Raw genomic sequence first — 21,049 nt, 5'->3', positions numbered from 1 at the left:
TGGCAATGGGAGGGTGTTCCATCGTGGGCTCAGCCCTCTGGCAGCTGAGCCCCGACGGCAGCCTGGCGCCAGGTTTCGGGGAGAGCGCACTGGCCAGGTCTTCCCATCTGGGGGTTAGTTGGACCTCTGACCCTGGTTCTCTGGCCCAGGTCTGAGCGTGGCCTACAGGGTGTCTCAGCACTCGGTCCAAGGACGCGGCGGGGACCTCACAGCCTTTTTATCCCCCTGCCTGCCAGGTGCCCTCATATTTGAAATTGTGCAAATGGTGATCGGGGGGCTGGGACCCTGAGGGCTGTGGCATACAGGCAGGCAGCCAGCTACCTGGCGGACGGAGCAGCGTGTCCAGAAGATGTTGTTCCTGATGCAGATTTGACACCTTTCTGGATCAGTGCTGACCCGCCCCTTCCCCGGGAGCTCAGAAAGTCAGGTGTGAGATCCAATGGCCTAATTTTAGACCTTGAGTGTGCATGTCAGAACAGCAGGAGAATTAGAGAGGGAACAAGGACAGCCTGGCCTCACTCCTTGTTAGCTGTGAAGCCAGCATGTTCCCCAGGGTGGAGGAGGCACCACTGGTGGCCTCAGTGGCAGGGGAGTGAACAGGAGCAGAGCTTCTCTCTCAGGGCCCCTCCTGAGTGGAGCTCGATGGAGACACAGAGAGGGACTGGCCAGCGGGTGGGCCATGGCCTCCATTGCTGGAGGGCAAGTCACTGGGTAGACGAGGCAGGTTTGGCCAGAACCTTCTGGGAGGAACCTGCTTCGGGCAATATTTGCCCAAACTGGTCAGGGAAGCACTTAGGTCGCCTGGCCCTGCTCTCCTTGGGAGCCCAAGGGCTCAAGAGGACGAGGCACAGGGGAGGGGGTGAGCAGGCTGGGAGGTGGGCCCTGGGCTCATCCAGTGGTTCTGACCCCTCACCTGCTGACATGTCTACTGCCAGCATCTCCCTCCTGGCCTGCCTCTCACCTGCTGTCTGGGGCTCCTTAGAGTTGCGTGTGAAGTGCAGCCATGTCCACTGGAAGCAGTAGTCATCGTTCCCCAGGGGGGGTTCACCCTGGGAAAGCACATGACCCCCGTCTCTTTGGCCTTGAAGATGTAGGATCTTTCAGCTCCAGCTCCCCTGGGGTCCCTGCTGTCTGCCCCTCCCCCAAGGAGGGGAGGACGGTCTCTTTTTTTTGGTGTCTCTGAATTCAGTATGTTGAAAGTTTAAATGTTGGCCACGCACATGCATGACCCACGGCCCATGGTCTGCAGATGGTGGATGGTGAGCATGGCTGTCCCCTGCCCCCAGCCCTGGCCGTGCTCTGCATCAAGGCTTGGATGCATTGAGATGCCTCCTGCTCCCATGGCAGGCCCAGTAGGCCCCTCATTGTCTCCTTCAGAAAATCGGGGGATGCTGACCTCAGAGCAGTCGTGGGAACTGGCCTGTGTTGGGGTTTCCTAAGCGTTGGGCCCTGTTCCCATGACCCTCCATGGAGACTTTCGCCTCCAGAGGCCTCTTCGCTCTCTTAGCCCCTTGTGGGGACGTGCTATCCTCAGCTCACTGGGCTCCACCAGCGGATGAGCACCCAGCCTCAGACTCGGCCCATAAACAGCTCTAGAGCAAGTGTGCTTGTCCTGCTTATCTGCTTACGTCCAGGATACACTTCGGGGACCTTGCAGCTCCAGGTGCCGGGGCGGCAAGGCTCTGATGGAGAAGATGGCCTGGAGGCCCAGGCCCTGTGTCCTGAGGCTGAATGGAGGCCAACTGGCCAGGTGGCTTGCGCATGATCCTTGACCCCCAGGTGCCGCAGGAGTCCCTGAGCCCCTCAGGAGGCCACGCAGGCTCTTCCTGGAGATAGCATGCTGTGGGCGGGACCACGCTGTTCCGTATTCTGTCTTATGTGTCCTCAGGGACACAGAGCTGTGATCACTGACCCCCGCCCAGGTCCCAGGCATGTTCCCGCCCTGCTGGAGGGGGAAGATTAGCTAGCCCAGAACACAGGATTTTGACCCAGGCTGTACCCAGCGAGGAGATACTGTCCCCAGTCACACAGCTCTGTGAAGGGGATTGGGTTTCCATCAGGATGAAGCCTCTCTGTGCTTTTCTGCTGGGGGTGGCATGGGCGGGGGAAGCCGCTGCTGCGTCTCCACAGCCTCTGGAAGGACTCAAGCCCAGGCGGTCCGTGGCTGTGACCAGGATGTGCTGCCTCGCAGCGCTCAGGCCCAGTGGGAAAGCACAGCTTCTGCCCAAGGAAGGGGTGGATTTTCTTAGCTGCAGTTGTAACAAGTGGGCAGGGGGTCTGGGGGGCGACAGCTTCGTGGGGAGGGGGGCAGTAGCTGGACATGGGGACCCCCATTCTGTCTCTGCCACTTTAACAGAAACTTACTTGAGTCCAAAGTAAAAGGCTAGGCTGCGGTCACTGCAGAGCTGGACCCAGCACCGGGTCAGGGAGAACTCTGGACACGTCATAGACTGGGCACGTGTGCGGCCAGTGCCACCTCTGCGCCCACTGCCTGATGGGCCTCCTGCCCGTCTTCGAGGCCTGTGTCCACACCTTTGACCACTGACCGTGGGGCCTCTGGGCCTCCGGGGGCCACGGGCATGATGACTCCTTGTCCTTCTCAATGCCTCTTGAATCTTCCACCATGGGTCCCCCTCCCGTCGAAGCTCCAGGCCTCATACTTGCTCCCCACTGGACACAGGCAGCTCCCAAGTCTGGTCTGTGGATGGCAGGGCCTGATTAGCTGCGGTCCCAGTGAGGTGGGGTGGTGCCAATGGGCCTGGCCATCATGGTTCCCCCTCTGGCCCCCGTGTTTGCCCTTCTGACCTGCTGCGTCTGGGGTAGGAATTTCCCTCTGTCTCTGGCTCCTCTGCTCTGCTGTCTCCTCTGGTTGTGTGATGTCCCTTGTTACTGAGACTGCCTGGCCCTCCTAGCACCTCTGGCTCTTCCTGATAAAGACACCTTACCTGCCAAATACCATGTCCAAGGTGTAGAGCAGAACCCCGGCCCACTCTGTCTACCCTGCACTGAGGCCGGCACGCGGCCCGGCCAGCTGGATGGGGCTCGCTGGTCTGGGCAGGACAGCGCCCCGGAGCATGGCAGGCTACCTGCTCCTGCTGCAGGACCCTTTTCTCTGCACTGTGTTGACCTCCTTCTCAGCCCTTAGGCCTCCAGTGAGGGTCACCTGCCAGGGAGGCCTCGCCTTGCCCCCCATGCCAAATTATTCTTCCTCCCAGCACCTGTTCTCATCTAAGGTGATCACATCCTTGGCATGCCTGCCCACACTGGAGGCCCCGAGGGCAGAGACCACACTGCCCTGGTCGCCTCAGTGCCCAGCAGCTGCTGGGAGCCTGCCCTGGCCTGGGCTGCTCTGGAAACACTTCCCTCTGGTGCCCCTGGGTGCTGTATTAACTGTCCTGAGTCTCTGCCCCAAGGAAGCCAGGCCCCTCTGTCAGCAGCTGCAGCAGGAGGGGTGCTCAGCTCCAGCCCTTGAGGAACCGCGGGCTCCCCAGCCTCAGGGGGTCACCAGGCTCAGCCCTGAGATCATGTAGACTTGTGCAGAAGCCCAGCCGCCAGCCACCTTATTCCTGTCCTTTAAAAGGAGAAGAAAGAACATGTGGCCAGGGCCGGGCTAGGCATGTGGCAGAGGGCATGACCCCAGCTTGGTGCTATAGCAGCTGTGAGAGCCCGGGTGCACCTGTCAGTACCGGAGCCTGGCAGTTTTCAGGAGCTCTGGGACTTGGTGGAGGCCCCGGGTCATAAGCTGCAGGCTACAGCCCTCCCCTGGGATGGCAGCCCCTCTTCCCCTGTTACAGCTGAACCCCAGGGGTGACCAAGGTGGTGGTGATTCCCACCCCACCGGGGGTGAACAGTGGGGTCCCCCTCCCTGGGCTCCCCTGGTTCCCAACATCTTTGTGCTGCTCCCCGGCCAGAGGCTGGTGGCCAGCGAGACTGTGTATGACAGTCTGTCTTGCCCACCGTCCCCAGCCTGGCCATATGCACACAGCCTCATCTGCTTCTGCTTAGAAAGTCCCGCTGTACCTGCCAGGGCCCCAGCTCATTTGAATGAGTGCTCAGTGAGTTGGTGGGTTCTAGGCTGCTGGGCGGCACCAGCCCTGTGGGCTCCTGCCAAGCCCGGGCTGAATGACACACTCTTGCCGACACCATCACTGCCCTCCGTCCCCATCGTGGCTCCAACTGGGCTCCTGCACATGCAGAGGTGGCCACGGATGTGGGCTCTTAGCGGGTTGGGGATTCAGCCTGTGTCCATACACAGGATGCCCAGGAGGCTCAGGGAGGCCGAAGTGGCTCCTTGTGGCTCCCAGGCTGCTTGGGGCGGGGGGGGGGGTGTTGCCTCTGGAAAGACTCTGGGGTTCAGAAGATGTCCCGGGGGGAGGAGCAATGTGGGCCCAGGGATGGAGGGGACAGGGTAGAGACCCCGGAGGATGGGAGGCAGAAGGAACATTGCTTTTAATTGGCAAAATTTACATCCTCGGAACAGAGAGCAGCCCGCGTCACCCAGGTCCCAGGACACCTTGCACAGTTGCTGTCCCCACGTCTCCAAAGCTGAGGACGTCTCCTGCCTCAGCACGGCCTCATTATCAGGAGAGGGAACATCGTGAGCAAAGTTTGGAAGCAAAAGCAGGGCTTGTTCTGTGTTCTGGAACGAGTAGCTGAGTCACAGCTCACCCCGGAGACGGGGGACAGGAGAGGCTGTTCAGACCCTGCGGTGGGGCGTCTGCACACAGCGAGACCGGGACCCAGGTTGCAGGACGAGGTGGAGAGGCTGCCCGAGGAGAGCCTCCCTCGTGGCCGACAGCATGCAAAGGGCGGGGGTAGCCCCTCCAGGTGGCAGAAATGGGCAGGAAGCCGTGGTGTCTGGGCAGATGGATGTCAGGGACATGGGGCCTGCGGCCTCTTGCATGGGTTGAGGTGTCTGGGGTTGACCCACGTGGCTGGGCTCTGTCTTGGTTATGGCCAGCCTGCCTGAAGTACCCAGGACCAGTTCAGCTCTGCAGGGTAGGGCTGTTCGGGGGCCCGGCGACCAGCAGCCCTCGGGAAGCTGGGGTGCCGTGGGCCTCATGACTGAGAAATACCTGGTGAGGCTGAAGGCTGGGGCCAGGATGGCTCAGGAAGGAGCTCAGGGTTGTCACCTCCACCACCAGTGTGCCTGTCCTCACTCCCACCAGCATTTCGAGCTCCCATGATGGAAACACTGAAGGCTTCTGCAGAGCAGTGGGATGCGTCCCCACCCCTCCCCCTTCCCTGGTTTCACATGGGCAAATTCCTGGTCTGATGGGAGAGGGCTGATGGGCTGCCACCCTGCCCCCCAGGAAGTGGGGCTCAGAACCAGCAAATCAGGGGTGGGGGATGCCTGGGAAAGAGGTAGCCAGGAGGCCCAGGGGCTTAGTGGTTAGAAACAGGCTCTGGGTTCAAGGGCTGAGGGAGGGCTTTGGGTGGGCCACTCAACCTCTCTGTGCCGCTGCTCCCGTGTGTGTAGACTGAAGCGCTTTTCTGGCGGGCGGTGGCAGGGACTGAGATGGTTCCTGGCTGGTGCTGCTCACAGCTGGTGCTGTGTTCTGTGAGAGGTGCTGACTTCTCCCGGAAAGGCATTCCTGGGACCCCTCAAAGGGGGAACTCTGTCTGTGAGCTTGTTGATACAAGTGCCTGACCGCTGCTAGGGTCCCCTGGAGAGTGCCGTGTGTGGTCAAGCTCAGGCGTCAAGGAAAGCAGGAGCTTGGTTTTGCTGTCTGCCTCCAGCCGGCCCCAGGGGTATGTGATGCCATGACTGCTTCTAAGACAGCAACCTTCAAGGGTCATCCCATGGGGTGGAGAGAGCTCACACACCAGCTAGGACCCGAGGAGTCGAGTGTCAGCAGGGCGGTGAGTGTGCCCCAAGGTTCCCAGGGCTGGCTATGGAGGAGCTGAGTCAGTGGTCAATGACTTCTGGGCCCCCACCTGTCCTGGAACAGCACAACGCTCCTCCACAACCCCAGGCATCTGGTGGAAGTTCAGACTCTGACTCGGCGGCCACCCTGCTGTTCTGGGGACCACGCTGGGTTTGATGAACCCACTTAGAGACAGCGGGAGGCCAGCCTCAGAGGGGAGGCAGTCAGGAGGAGCAGCACCCTGTCCCCAAGCCCTCCTGGTGTCAGGAACCCCAGACGGGGCTGCATCCCAGACAGATGGCACCGCCAGGCCAGCCTGGAGGCCTCAACCTGTGCCCCCGATGACCTCAGGGAAGTGAGGGTTCCAGGCCCGGCTCGTCCCACTCACACTCGGTGCCAGAAGGGGTGCCGTCCTGGCTGAAAGGTTCAGGCCATGCTCCTGCCTTCCTTCCTCGAAAGACAGTCCCAAGTGTGAGACCCTGCCTTGGCCAGCTCACTCAGGGAGGCCAGTGGTGGCCAAGAGACAGGCCCCTCCCAGCCCGACGCCTGGCCGTGTGCGTCCTGGAAGTGAGCCGGAATGAGGGCCCCGGCGGGGTGAGTGCCCTTGGTGGCCTGAGCTGGCCGCCTCCCTGCGAGCCGGGCCTCCTCAGGCTGTGTCACTTCGGTCCATGGAGACCTGCCTCTCTCCTGGATTAACTGTGAGAAACACAATTAGGCAAAGCACTTTGCTCAGTGCAGCGCTGGCCCCGGGGGATAAGAGGATTAGCTGCACCCTCAGGCTCAGCACTGATGTTCTGATAGTCCCTGGGGGGCTTCGCTAGCCCCACAGCACCTTCTCCTAGGCAGCGCTGGGCAAGGCCCATCCTCTCTGGGCAGGGGGCTCACAAGCAGGCCTCTCTGTAGACCTGGGCACAGCCCCGCTCTGTCACTCCTATCTCTGAACACTGAGGTTTCCCCTGGAACATGGACACATACTGTTGATCTCTGGGGCCTTCTCTCCCCTTCCCCGCCCCCTCCCCAGAACCCTCCTGCACCCTGCCTGTGGCCCCACTGGCCGCCTCTGCCCTGGACCCCTCACCCCTTTCCTTTCAGTGTTGCTCTCCAGTCTCGGGAGGGGATCTCCGTGCCCCACGCCTCGGCTCCTCGCTGTCTGTTGGCAGGAGTCCTGCCCCCACCTGCTCTGAGCCTCGGGCTGTGGACTGTGGGAAGCGCCCCCCAGGGTCTCCTGCCCACCCTCCTGGGGTTGCACAGCAGGGGGTGGGTGGTGGACACAGGCCCCCGGGCCACTGAAGCCTGGCTCCCCTCCAGCCCTGCAGCCATGTGGGCCCCGGCCAGGGCTGTGGAGCCAGCTGAGGTCCGTCCACGCACAGCACCCTGGATGATCTGGTGGCTGAGGGAGGGCGGCTGCCAAAGGCGGGCTTCCATGTGGACAGGTGCTGGAGAAGGCTAGACAGGGCAGAAACCAGAGCAGAGGCTGCTGGGCAGGGGCAGGGGTAGGTTGAGGGGAATTTCCCAGTGCAATGGAAGTGTCCTCTGCCTCAGTGAATTTTACTTTACCTCTAAATCTGCCCTGAAAGAGTCTCTTCTAAAATAAACTACTCTTATCTCAGAAAAAAAAGAAAGAAGCCTCCTGGCCGGAGTTGCTCACTCTGGGCTGACACTGACGTTGGTGTTAGTGATGGTGTCGGTGGTGTGTCCCACCCAGCCCGCCGCTGCCGAGGGAGGGCCAGCCAGCTGCTTATTGAACCCACATACCCACACAGCCACCCAGCTGTCGCCAACATGGCCAAATTTCCTTGCCGGGGCTGAAGTCCATGTAAATATTGATCGGAGAAGGAAGCTTGGGTTTTGCTGTGTTTGGTTAATAGTTGAAGAGCCACTTGCTCCTTGGCTGTTTTCCCAGTGGCTTCATACCAGTGGGCCTTGTTTCATTTAAAAATTTAAAGAGATCCTAAAATGCTGTGTCATTCAAACACTGTAAATGCAGGAGGAAAACCTGCTCATTTAGGTGAATCCCCGAGGACCCCTCTCAGTAAGAAGTCTCCCTGTCTGTTTAGTGTATTGATTATGTAAAACTTAAAAACGGGCAAAGAGAATTTTAGAACCACTCTGTCAACTTGCACCAAAAGCCTGTTAGGATTTTGGGTTGCTTTAGCAAAGACCATGTCGTTGGGATGCACAGCCCTGCCGGGCCTGGGGCTCTTGGGCCATGCAGCCACCACATGGCCTACTGAGGGTGTGACTAGCTTTCTTGTGGGGGTGCTGGGGGTCTTACCTGCTGCCTCCAGGTGGGTATAGGTGGGGTGTCTCCAGCACTGGCCCCGTCGTGGGTCCAGGGAGGGTGGGTCAGACAGGGTGGGCTGCCAGTAGGGCCTCACAGCCGAGCCGTCCTCTGAGGAATTTGCCAGTTGAGAGCCTCCAGACCACCCCACCCCAGACCCTGCAGTGGGAGGTGGAAGGCAGCTCACTGCCCCGGGGTAGCATGATAGCAGCCCCGGCCCCTCCCTCAGGTTCGTTCATCACATCTCCTCTGCAAGTCATGTGTGTCTAAGACGTCGCTACATAACTCAGGGTCTACGGATTTTCTAGTATGTTTTCCTCTAGAAGTTTTGTAGTTTCAGGTTTCATATTCAGACTTTTAACCTGCTTGTGTTCATTTGTGTACGTGGTCTGAGTTACGGGTTCTGCGTGTGACATCCATCACCATTACCCTCTGTCCTCTGAACTAATCGCCCTCACATGTGGTCACACATCAGTTAACCCGACCCACATGGTCCTACTTCAGGACTCACTGTTCTGTTCCGATGGTCCATGTGTCTGCCTTTGCACCAACACCACAGTCCTGATCCCGGTCGCTTTATAACATGGCTCAAAATCTGCCGAGTTGGCCCGCCTCTGTTCTTCTTTTTCATTTGTTTTGGCTATTCTGAGTGCTTTGCATTTCTGTGAGAATTTTAGAACCAGTCTGTCAATCTGCAGCAAAAAGCCTGTTAGGATTTTGATTGGGGTCAAGTTGAATCTATAGACCAATCAAGGAGAATAGACTTCTTACTAATGTTAAGCTTCCAGACCCACAGACACTCTATTTTTTTTTAAGATTTTTTTTGATGTGGACCATTTATAAAGTCTTTATTGAATTTGTTACAGAATCGCTTCTGTTTTATGTTTTGTTTTTTTTGTCTCGAGGCTTGTGTGATCTTAGCTCCCTGAGTGGGGATCAAACCCACATCCCTTGCGTTGAAAGGAGAAATCTTAACCACTGGGCCACCAGGGAAGTTCCTCTTCGTTTATTGAGGTCTTTTCTCAAGTTCTTAGCAAGGCTTCAGTTTTCGGGGTGCACATCCTGCACTGTCTGTCGATTTCATCAGTTTGTGTAGATGATTGCGGGTCGTCGTGTTTCAGTGGGCATGAGGTCTTGGTCTATGGGAGCATCTGGGGTGATGTCAGCCGCTGGGTTTTCACGGGTGCCTTGCATTCGGACAAGGGTATTCCCTATCACACCTCCTGCACTGACTTTCTGTCAGGAAGATATGTTGGATTTTTGTCAAATGTTCTTTTGTGTCTCTTAAGGCGATCATAGTGTATTCTTCTTATGTAGTTTGTTTATATGGTGAATGACACTGATTGGTTTTCAAATGTTAAACCAACTTTTTACTCCTGGTATAAACCTCACTTGGCTGTGTGATGTATTATCCTTTTAGTATATTGTTGATTCCATTGGCTGATCGTTAATGTTTTGTCTAGAATTTTGGCGTTTTGTTCGGGAAGGGTCTTTTTCTCTAGTTTTTTTGTGATGTTTTGGTATCTGGTAATGCTGGCTTCATGAAGTGATTTGGGGAGTGTTCCTTCCTTTTCAATTTTTGGGAACAGTTTTTACATAATTGGGATTATTTCTTCCTTAAATGTTTGGTAGGATTCACCAGTGAAGCCCTCTGGACCTGGAACTTTCTTTTGTGAAGATTTCTGACTCTATGTCAAAATACGTGGATGGACGTAGTTTATGCTGGTTGAACCCTCTGCTTCATTTCCTGCACAAGCTTTGGTCAAATTCACCGGTGTAAAGTTTTTCATGTATTGTTTTTTGCCCTTTTAATGTCTGTAGACTCTAGTCTTGATGTTGAGAATGTGTCTTTTTTTTTTTTCTTGCTCAGTCTGAGTAGAGGTTTTAGAGAGCCAGCTCTTGGTTTCATTGATTTTTCTCTAGTGTTTTTCTATTTTCTATCATCGATTTCCACTCCACAATTTCTCCTACTTACGTGGGTTTCATTTTCTCTCCTTTCTCTAGTTTCTTGTGGGAGCTGAGACCAGTGACTGGGACCTTCCTTCTCTCTCCTGTGGGTGTTCAGTGCCATAAACCCTCCCCAGCCGCAGCATCCCACAGACGTTGGTATGTTGTGCTTTCATTTTCACTCAATTCAAAATCCTTCTTGTTTCCTTTTCCCCAGGAGTTGGTTTTTTGGGAAACGTGTTACTTGGTTTCCAGATGTTTGGGGATTTTTTCAGAGAGCTTTTTCTGTTATTAATTTCCGATTAACTCCATTGTGGTCAGAAAACACATGTTGTGTGATGTGGAACTCTAACTGTGACTTGTTTTACTTCCCGGAATGTGGTCTATCTTGGTAAACGTCCTGTGCGCACTTGTTGTTTTTGAGTGAGTAAACGTCGGTATACCAAATTGGTTGACAGTATTCAAATCTTTATCCTTACCTGTTTTATCAGTACTGAGAGAGGGGTATTGAAGTAACTATTTCTGTTTTGCAGATTTATCGGTTTTACTTCATGGACTGTAAGCTCTGGCATCAAGTGCAGGAATGTTTAGGATGTTATATCTTCTTGGTTAATTGTGAAACAATCTTCTCTCTCTTGGTAATAATGTTTGCTCTGAAATCTACTTTGTCTAAAATTTATAAAACCACTCAGCCTCCTTTCCACCAGTGTCAGTAGAGTGACTGTTGTGCCAGCCTGTTGTGGTTAGCTGGTTTGAATCTTTATAAGTAAAGTGTATTTTGTGTAGCCAGCATGCAATTGGATCATTTTTTTATCCAGTCTGACAATCTCTGCCTTTTAATTGAGATGTTTGGCCATAAGCATTTAATGTTTTTATTAAAGGGGTGAGGCTTAAAATCAGTATCCTTCACTCCTTCATGTCCAGTGTTTGGAAAGCCCTTATATATTTGTCTGTTTTGTGTGTGTGTGTGTGTGTTTCAGGCAAGTGGGTAAATGCCATCCTTCTTGGCTAGAAGTAGAAAGGACAGCAGTAATAAATGTCACTCAATACTCAGTGCATGTTCAGTTTTTTTCGATTGTGTCAAAACTGTCTTGTTCCAGTTGGTGTGTATGCATCAGGATCCAAATGAGGTCTGCACGTTGCACTTGGTGGGCATTGCACTTGGTGGACGTGACTCCTGAGCCCCTCACTTTCTTCCCCATGTCATCTACTCGGGGAGGAGTGAGTCACTTGTCTAGTAGGGTGTCTGGCTTTGGGTGATTACATCTTTGTGATAAGGCACCCCACTCTGTCCAAGAGTCCCATTCAGTGGCGGTGGGGGGGCAGCTCTGAGAAGCAGAGCAAGGAACACGCTTGGTCTCACCACACCTGGTGGTCCCCGAGTGTGGGGGACAAGTGGCGGCCTGGGTCTGTAGTCCTCCCACTGGTCTGCAGGAGGGGTGAGGACGTGACTCCATGGCTAATTTTGAAAGCATTACCTCATCAACAGGAAAAAAATTAATGGCCTTTAAATCTGCATCTTGACATACCACACCAGAAACAAGGTTTTGTGCCAAAGATAGCATTTTTGAAGAATAGCTGAGCCCCTCAGACAGAAAGGGTACTAGGCTAGGAGCTGAGGAGCCACTCAGATTCTCCTCTTACAGCTGGGTGGCCCTTCTGGTCACTCCTGAGGAGCCCTGGCTTCCCCACATATAAATGGACCTCACCCCACCCACCCCAGGCTGGTTTTGAGTGTTAAGTGAGCTCAGGTGAAAACACTTAAAATTGTCAGGTGCTGAGTTGATGTTGGTGTGATTTTTACTGTTGGAATCTTGACATCCCTGGGTTCTTGGAACAGTGTGGAAGTCCTATCCATCCTTGTAGCTTGAGCCTGGGGTCCATGTGTGAACACAGGCCGCTTCCTCTGGCCGAGGACACTTTACCCTACGAGGACCTCTCGTCACCCCTCAGTGGACACCACCTTGGTCCAGCTACTCTGGAGGGGGATGGTCCCCCAGGCCCCCAGAAGGAACCATGTGCAGGTTCCTGTCCTGAAAACACCTTCCAGATGCCCTCCCGACTGAGAGTGAGTTGGCCAGCTGGTTTTCATGCCAGAGCGACAGGCAAGGGGACTGGGGACAGTAGAGGCAGGAGGGCCCCTGGGGAGCCCCCTCCCACTTTGCTCCACCATTAGCTGCTGAAGGGTGAGAATCTGGGCCTGACGAGTTTGGAAAAATAAAAGGTTTCTGTGGCTAAAAAGTGAAAGCTCTGGGAGTGTAGAGTCAAGGGTCTGGGACAGTAGGCATGTCCAGTGGGAGGGGGTGGCGCTGGGCTCCTCCCAGACTCCCTCCCCTCCGAGGTCCCAGACCCCACGTCCATGGCGTGCGTGATTCTGAATGTGTTCCGGACCCTGGGTGGGGGAGCCGAGCTGCTCAGGGCCGAGGCTCAGCTGCCCCCGGGTCTCCTGGCCTCCTCCTGCTTCAGTGTTCAGCCACTTCCAGAAGGACTTTGTGTTCTGTTTGCACAGGTCGTCCCCCGCCGTGGAGGTGGGCCGAGACCCCTCCCCGTACCCCGCCCCTGCATGACCCCTCCACCATGTGACACCCCCACTCCACCCCCTGACAAGGGCCCCTTGGGTCTCAACTGTTCTCTCTGCACGTAGGTTGCGAGATGGGAACACAAGACCCGAAAGCTGAGCAAGGCCTTTGGGTCCCCCCGCCTGGCCTGTTACACCCTGGGTGGGGCCATCCTGCTCTTGAACGTCCTGCGCTCCCACTGGTAAGGACCCCTCCCCTCCCCCGCTACCCCCACCCCACTCCAGGCCCCGCCCCACCCCCACCAGGGAAGAGGTGGGAGGCGCCTGGAGCGACGCAAGGGGCTGGGTGGGGCGGGGGGAGGGGGGGACTAGACCGGGGCTGCTCTGAGCCCATCTCCCACACTGGCTCTGCTGGCTCAGGGAAACCCCCACTTGAGCTCCACCTGGAGAGGTGGCCCCACACAGTGAGCAGTGACCTGGGTGGGGGGCAGGGCAGCTAGGCCAGCTCGGTGGACTCCTCCACAATGGGGTTGGCTGCTGCACACCTCCTTCCTCCCCCAGTTACTCCGAAAACTCAGCTTATGGAGGGGTATGGGGGGGTAGACCCAAAGAGCCCCACCTGGTGGGCAGCCCAGTGCAGGAGCCTTTGCAGGCACTCTGGCCCTTTTGAACGGGTGAGCGAGTGAATGAGTGAATGACTGAGCGCAGAGCGTCCCCCATGGCCCCTTCTCCCTGGCTGTCACTGAGGGGGCATTTAAAGCTCCTGAAACATCGCATCTCAGGAGACAGGACCTGCTGCCTGTTTCCCTTCAACAATGTGCTGTTTCTAGTTCTTGTGTATTCTTGGCCTCCTGAGTCTACCATGTAGGGGAAAAAGACCCAAGACCCCAGGCCCAGCCCTGCCACTGTTCCTATGGGGTGGAGCTGGGTGGTCCATCCTACCCTGCAGGTGAGCTGCACCAAGGTGGGCGGCCAGGTGGGCGTGGGGGGAGTAGAGCGGCAGAGGGCAAGGTGATGGAGAGCCTGTCTGTCTGGAGGGCTGACGGGATCCTCCATGTGGCCCTGACTGGAACCCCCGTTGGCTTGCAGAGGCCAGCGGAGGCACGTCTATAGACAAGCTGCTATCCCTCCCATCCTACCCTACCACAAGGCTGGCGCTGGCAGGACGTGTTGCGTCCTGGGCCCTTGAGAGGGCCTGGCAGGGGAGAGACCCAGGCCCACCCCCTCTCCCTGTGTCTAGGCCTTTGTGTCCCTCTCCCTGCGTCACTGTCAACCTTTTGGCTACGGCTTTTGCCCCAGACGAACTAACCACCCAGGGAATTTGGGGGCAGAGAAAGGACCCCTCCACTGCAAGCAGGCCTGTTTTCCCTTCTCCCCTCTATGGTCTTCCTCCTGTTTGCCCTCTGCTGACAAGTCTGGGTGGGGTTCAGGGGCAGGGCTTGTGGGAGTGCTGCCCCCCTGCCGCTCCCCAGCATCCTTCACCTGTTGCTTTATGTGGTTCCTGCAGGTGGGTTTCCTGTGCCTGGGTGTGGGTGTGGGTGTGGGTGTGCGTGGTAAAAGACACGTTACTAAAATTGACCATTTCAGCCACCCTGAGGTATAGTTTTGTGACATTTAGGACCTCTCCCTAGGAGTCAGCTCACAGGGCTGTGTCCAGCCCACTTGCTCTACAGACAGGAGAGGTGGAGAGGTGGGAGGGGGCTGAGCTGTGGCCCAAGCTGCCAGCTCTCAGATCTGCGGGTTTATCAGAGGTCAGGGAGGGTGCAGGGGTGGGGCATGGGCGTGGCCACCGGGCACCACACGGGGTGTGCAGCTCTGAGCCAATCCCAGCAGCTCAGCCTGGAGCTGCAGGGTGACCCTGAGCCCAGCAGCAGGAGAGGTGGGTGGAGAGCAGGGGGCGTGGGCAGTGTGACCGGGGGCCAGCTGTGCCCTGACACATGTGGTGCTGTTTGACAGGTCACCGTGCAGGCCTCTGCCCGTGGTGTCCTGTTTGCTGTTCAAACAGATGCTTCTCCTGCCTCCCTGTTCCCCTTTCTTCACTTTGGGGAAGGGGGCTGCTTTTCCTGGTTGATGAACACAGATTATGACCCCTTCTGCCTGGCATGGACTGGCGCCAGGGAGGTGCTCAGGGGAGAAGCCTCTGTTCTCCAAGAGCTGACCGTAGTCTGAGGAGAGAGTTATAGGGAGGCGGGCTTTAGCTCAACCTAAAGAGCTTGTCCCATCACTTCATGGAAAATAGATGGGGAAACAGTGGAAACAGTGTCAGACTTTATTTTTGGGGGCTCCAAAATCACTGCAGATGGTGACTGCAGCCATGCAATTAAAAGACGCTTACTCCTTGGAAGAAAAGTTATGACCAACCTAGATAACATATTCAAAAGCAGAGACATTACTTTGCCAACAAAGGTCCATCTAGTCAAGGCTATGGTTTTTCCAGTGGTCATGTATGGATGTGAGAGTTGGACTGTGAAGAAAGCTGAGTGCCAAAGAATTGATGCTTTTGAACTGTGGTGTTGGAGAAGACTCTTGAGAGTCCCTTGGGCAGCAAGGAGATCCAACCAGTCCATTCTGAAGGTGATCAGCCCTGGGATTTCTTTGGAAGGAATGATGCTAAAGCTGAAACTCCAGTACTTTGGCCACCTCATGCGAAGAGTTGACTCATTGGAAAAGACTCTGATGCTGGGAGGGATTGAGGGCAGGAGGAGAAGGGGACGACAGAGGATGAGATGGCTGGATGGCATCACCGACTCGATGGACGTGAGTCTGAGTGAACTCTGGGAGTTGATAATGGACAGGGAGGCCTGGTGTGCTGCGATTCATGGGGTCACAAAGAGTCAGATACGACTGAGCGACTGAACTGAACTGAACTGAAGGAGTTTGATGACATCCGGCTAATGGAGTGGACAAATGGAGATGGAACTTGCTCTGCTAAAAAGAGCCTGGCAGGGTTGTCCAGTGGTTAGGACTCCTGCGTCCACTGCCGAGGGTGCAAGTTCAATCCTGGTCAGGGAACTAAGATCCCACAAGCTGTGGGGTGTGGCCAAAAGAAGGAAAGAGAGAGGGAGGAAGGGAGGACGGAGGGCGGGTGGGCGTGCTCATGACGGAGGGAGAGTTGGGTGGAGGCATGAGTCCAGAGTCTCCTTCCCTCTGCAGCGCTAGTCACCCTCAGACTGAAAACCTTGCTGTCCTGCAGAGTCTAAAATGTTGTCATTCATAATCTGTTTCTAAAAACCACTGTCACAAGTCAGGATTTCTGGGTTCTCTGGAAGCAGGCACCAGCCCCATATTCCAGGCACTTCTGTGGTGGCCCCTCAGCAGGCCACTTGACTCACCCTCCGGACTCGCCTGAGACCCCTGGACAGGCTACTCTGGGGCCCTGGGGGCAGGGTGGGTGGCCCCTCTGTGTGGCGATGACCTCCTCGCCCTGCCTGCAGCTTCACACAGGCCATGCTGAGCCAGCCCCGGATGCAGAGCTTGGACAACCCTGCAGCCTACCATGTGGGCCTGGCACTCCTGGGAGTGGGCGGCGTGTTCGTCCTTTCCAGTTTCCTAGCGCTGGGCTTCACCGGGACCTTCCTAGGTAAGACCCTGAGTGCAGGGAGCCAGGGCCCTGCTCCCCCCAACTCCAGGCCTCAGCCTGCCCTGCTCAGCATGGGGGGGCAGACTCTCAAGCCCCAGCCACCTGCATGGCCTCCAGGACGGGACGGGCTTCTGTCGCTGTGTTCAGGTCTGATTGGGGCTGGTGCAGGTCTTGGGCTGGTGACAGGTGGGGGTGCTGGCCCCTCTGCTTGCCAATGGCTCTGGAGCTTTGGGGCTGAGAGCCTAGTGCTGGCAAGGCTGAACATCCTACAGACACCAACTCCCAGTCTGGGACTCTGGGGGGCGGGAGCAGGGCGGCTAATGTGCGGAGGGGCAGAGGGGCCAGAGCAGAAGGCCAGTCAGGGATCACGTCCCTTGAGTCCCTGAGGGCCATGCAGGGGACTGGGGCATCCTCCCAAGAGGAAGGTCCCACAGGGGAGGTCCTCTGGGGGCCAAGGAGCAGGTGGAGATCATTGTGTGAGCCTCACAGGGGTGGGGTGAGGGAGGGAGCCAGGGGAGGGAGGGGTGGTGCTGTAGCCAACCTCAGGAGACCAGGGGTTAGCAGCCCCACAGCAGGGGCAGGGGAAAGGGCAGCCAGGGTCTGGAGGAGGGAGGGGGAGGGGCCTGGAAGCCACCTGGGGCCCCCCAGGAGAAATGCCCTGGAACATGGGGCCCTCAGGCTCAGGAATGTAGGTCAGAGTGGCTGAGTCCCCACCCCCCCACCATGAGCCACTCCACCCTGAAGCAGACTTCTGTGCCACCAGGAAGAAAGGCTCCCCGGCCGCGAGCCCTCTGTCCCCAGACAGTGGTGATGGTGATGCAGCTGCTACTCCTCCAGGCCCACTTGTGCCTGGAGCACGAGGGACAAACCAGGGGCCCCTAGTGAGCAGCGCTGCTCCCTGTGGGCCATGCCAGGGCCGGGCTAGACTGCGCTGGACACTGGGTCTGTGTCCCCTGCCTCTCGGACCGCCACACCCTCCCCTGGGAGAAGCTCTGGGCTGGCTGCAGGGGGAGAACTGATCTTCAGGCTGGTGGCCCAGGTGGGGGTGGCCCAGCCGAGGGAGGAGGGGGAGGTGGAGCAGAGATAATGAGTAGGGGTAGGCATGCTTTAGACAGTTGGGGGGCAGGTGAGGGAAGGTCGAGAGGAAGTGCCACAAGCTGAGGAGATGGCAAAGGAGGAGAGGTGTCCAGAGGGCGGGGAACATCCCCAAGCAGAGGGGACAGAACAAGCAAAGGCACAGAGGCAAGAGCAGGTGGGGATGCAGCCCCTGGGGACCCCCAATGCCTGCGCACCTCCCGCTGGATGGGGCAGCCAGGCTGTGACCTTCCTGCCCACCCTGTTTGCAGGCGACTACTTTGGGATCCTCAAGGAGGCCAGAGTGACCATGTTCCCGTTCAGCGTCCTGGACAACCCCATGTACTGGGGCAGCACAGCCATCTACCTGGGCTGGGCCATCGTGTGAGTCAGCCCTCGTGCCCCATGCAGCCCAGGGCACTGGTCAGGGCTCCTTTCCTGGGGAGTTCCTCACTGGTGGTAGCAGAGAACATCCTAGAACAAGGTCGGCAGACTTCCTCTTAAAAGAGCAGGAGGCTCCTGGGCAGCAGGTGACGGAGTGGCCGTGGTTGCGAAATTTGAATTTCACGTCATTTTCACAAGTCACAAAATATTCTTTTGATTTTCTTAAACAATTACAGATATAATTGGCAGGGGGACCTTGGCCTAGGGACCATAGGCTGCCAACCCAGTGGCAGGGAGGCCCCCTGCCCGCAGCCAGCCTGCAGGATCCATGCCCCACTCACTAGGGCTCCTCCGGCCAGCAACCCACAGTCCAGGAGCCTGGCACACATGCCCCCCAAGGCATCTCCTGTCTGTCCATTTTCTGGATTAGGATTTCTTCCATAGAAAGGTTTTCTTTGTAGAAAGAATTCTGCTTTTACTGAATGCTAGAAAGCAACTTTCCAGGAAGGTCTCAGGTGCCCCCAGAGTCCAGAAGGACGACAGGACCTAAAGGAACAAACTTCGATGGTGGACCGTCTGGAGTGGACGTTCCCCCACCAGCCCCACCTTCAGGGGTTGGGGGGTACATGGGATCCAGGCTCTGGGCTTTGAGTGACAAGGAGCTGGAGGGGCACTTGTGGGTCTGCTGGGACCCCCCGCCTGTGCCCACTTCAGACCAGGAAGCCCCCCACCCACCTGCCTTCAGCCTGGCCTCTCTCTCTTGGACTGGGGAAGTGGGATCCAGGGAGGCATGCTGCCCCCACAGGCTTACCCACTCCCCATAGTGTCTCCTACCTGAGACTGGCAGGGCGAACCCCACAGAGGTTCTTCTGCAAACTTCCCTGCCAGCACACCCACCTTTCCTCTAACTTTCACTCCCAGTCAATCTTTCCAAACCCAACTTGAGGTGTCCCCTCCTCCAGGAAGTCCTCCCTGACCTCCCACAATATGCACACACACACACAGGTTCTTCCTCTGTGCTTAGATGGGGCCTCCCAGGGCAAAATCACAGAGTGGGTCTTCTCTGTCTCCAGGAGTGAGAGGTTGCCCCCTCTACAGGGCTGTTAGGCCAAGGCTCTCAAGAACACATGAGGAACCCTAGGGGCCCAGGCTCCCACAGGCCCCTCAGGAGGGCACCAGCCATGTGGTGATGAGGAGGGGCCTCAGTTGTACAGGGGAGGGAGCCCTTCCTCTTAGAACTCATTTGACATGCTCCATTACCCGGGGCTGCCAGACGCTGACCCAGCAGGGCTGCTCCCAGGCCTTCCCAGCCCATCTGTCCCCGACCTGGGGCCCCACAGACAGGGCTTCCCGTTGGCTCAAGCAGCCCCAGAAAGTCCAAGGCGCTGGGATTCCTGGGGCACCAGTTCGTCAGCCTGAGTGAGACGCCCCTCCCCAAGGTGCACAGCTGGGTCCCTGGGACCCCCCCAACCCCACTCCAGGCTCTGGGCTCTGGCACATGGGTCCCTGTGAGCCTCAGCTTCCTCATCTGCAGTGTGGGATGATCACTTGCACACGGTTGTTCGGTGACAGTGCTTTCAAGGTGGGAAAGTTCACACACAACAGAGGAGGGCATTTGGCTCCCGTTCAGGGTCGGTGCCCGGCTGACAAGGGACCGGCTTCCCAGGCTGGGGCTGGCCACCTTAGGGACACTGTGGCCACGGAGCCCTGGCCCTGAGGTCCCCTGGCAGGATAGGGGTGGGGTGGGGGGAGGCTCTGCCCACTCCAGGAAGCAGCACCAGGGCCGTGAGCAGGGCCTCAGGAGGGCAGATCTCGTTTCAGCCCCAAAGCATCTGTGCCCTTGGCATGTCCACGTGGCAGTGCCGAGGACCAGGTGGCCCAGCTCACCCTCAAGGTCGATTTGAATGGAGTCCACAGAATGGAAGGTGGGGGTGTCACAGGGGGCACTTGGCCTTCACTGTCCCTGAAACCCCCAGAGAAACAGTGTGAGGTTCTGGGGAGTGGGGGTGGGCAGGCAGAGGGTCCGTGGGGGGGGTACCCATATGGCTGCCTTGAGCCCCCCAGCCTGGGCCTCATGCTCCCCTCCAGCTCCTGGGCTCCCCAGGGGCTCCTCTCATCTCAACTGTCTGGATGTGGGGGCGTACCGTGAAGGGGCTCACTGGACACTCCACCTGGGTTTGGGTGCCCTGGCCCCATTTCTAGAAAACAGCCTGAGAACGTGGCTTCTTGTGGGCAGAGGCCCCACGACCTCCTGTGCGGAAAAAAACACGCTGACCGCTCAGGTGATTCGGGGAGGCCAGTCGTTCGTTTCTCCCTGTGCTCTCCCTCCATTCTGTCCTGAGTTTCCAGCTGCAGCTGGAGGCCTGAGGCCCGGGCCTGGACGGGCAGTGGCAAGGTGGACCCCCGTCTGAGAGAAGGCTGGCCCCGGGCCTGCCCCTGACCCAGCGTTTCCCCGCAGGCACGCCAGCCCCACCGGCCTGCTGCTGACCGCGGTGGTGGCACTCATCTACATGGTCGCCATCGTGTATGAGGAGTGAGTAGGCGCTGTCGCGGGCTGGGGACGCCGTGTGCCCGTGGGACCCACACTGGGCCTTCCTCTCCCTACAGGGCCTCCCTGTGACCCTGGCAGCTGGCCATGGCCAGGTCACTGTCAGAGCAGCAGATGGGCAGCTGACTGGGTACAGGACAGGCCTGGGAGCCAGGCTGGCAGTGCTGGCTCTTTCTGGTCACACACGGACCCCCAACCCTGTCCACCCTGGGTGGGGAGCATGGGTGGCAGCGTCAAGCTCAGCACCAGCTGACCGAGCCTCTCTCACCCCTGCAGGCCCTTCACCGCCGAAATCTATCAGCAGAAAGCCTCCGAGGCCTGCAAGAGGAGCTGACGGCCACGGCCACTCTGGGAAAGTTCCCACCTCAGGCCTGCCCCGAGCACAGGCCCCTCGAGGGGGAGAGCGGTGCTTGGCGAGGACTGTCCAATGCCTTGGAAACACGGCTTGAGGGCTCTGGACAGGCGTCTTGTGGCCCCAGAGCGCCCTGCCCTGCTGCCCGCCTTGTCCTGACTAATAAAAGGCACCTGACCCATCCCCCTTTGGTCTCCATCTGTCAGGTCAGGGAGGGGCAGGCTGGGGTCTAGGGAGAGGGTCCATGAGCTGGGATGGGTGCCGTCATCCACACTGGACAGTCGGGGGACTGTCCAGGCCTTTGGGCCTCCTGTGCTCCCCACCTCGCCCCACTCTACCCTTCCAGGGGACAGCCCAGCCTCAGCGTCCTGGGAGGGAAGCACTGAGCCCCTCCCTGGCATCTCTGGTTACTCTGACATTGCTCTCCTAATGACCTGTGGACCTCATGTGGCCACAAGGAGCAGCAGCCATGGGGCACCGGGCCTGTGGTCAGGCCTG

At 57.7% G+C, this 21,049-nt stretch overlaps 1 protein-coding gene across 10 annotated transcripts in view; it reads left to right on the top strand.

Moving 5' to 3' along the window:
- PEMT (phosphatidylethanolamine N-methyltransferase) overlaps window positions 1-20,734 on the top strand; it is a 36,690-nt gene extending 15,956 nt beyond the window's left edge. For all 10 annotated transcript variants that reach the window (XM_040245797.1, XM_040245800.1, XM_040245791.1 and 7 more), the window contains 5 exons: window positions 12,740-12,855; window positions 16,048-16,193; window positions 17,540-17,651; window positions 20,110-20,184; window positions 20,476-20,734. In XM_040245797.1, coding sequence (XP_040101731.1) covers window positions 12,740-12,855; window positions 16,048-16,193; window positions 17,540-17,651; window positions 20,110-20,184; window positions 20,476-20,533 — 507 coding nt within the window. In that variant the 3' untranslated portion in view covers window positions 20,534-20,734. The remainder of the gene's footprint in view (window positions 1-12,739; window positions 12,856-16,047; window positions 16,194-17,539; window positions 17,652-20,109; window positions 20,185-20,475) is intronic.
- Window positions 20,735-21,049: the final 315 nt, after the last annotated feature.

The sequence above is a fragment of the Oryx dammah genome, unplaced genomic scaffold (assembly GCF_014754425.2).
Source record: "Oryx dammah isolate SB20612 unplaced genomic scaffold, SCBI_Odam_1.1 HiC_scaffold_8, whole genome shotgun sequence".
NCBI classification, from domain to species: domain Eukaryota; kingdom Metazoa; phylum Chordata; class Mammalia; order Artiodactyla; family Bovidae; genus Oryx; species Oryx dammah.
Note: the sequence above shows the minus strand (reverse complement) of the source record. Positions and strands in the feature narration are given on the sequence as shown.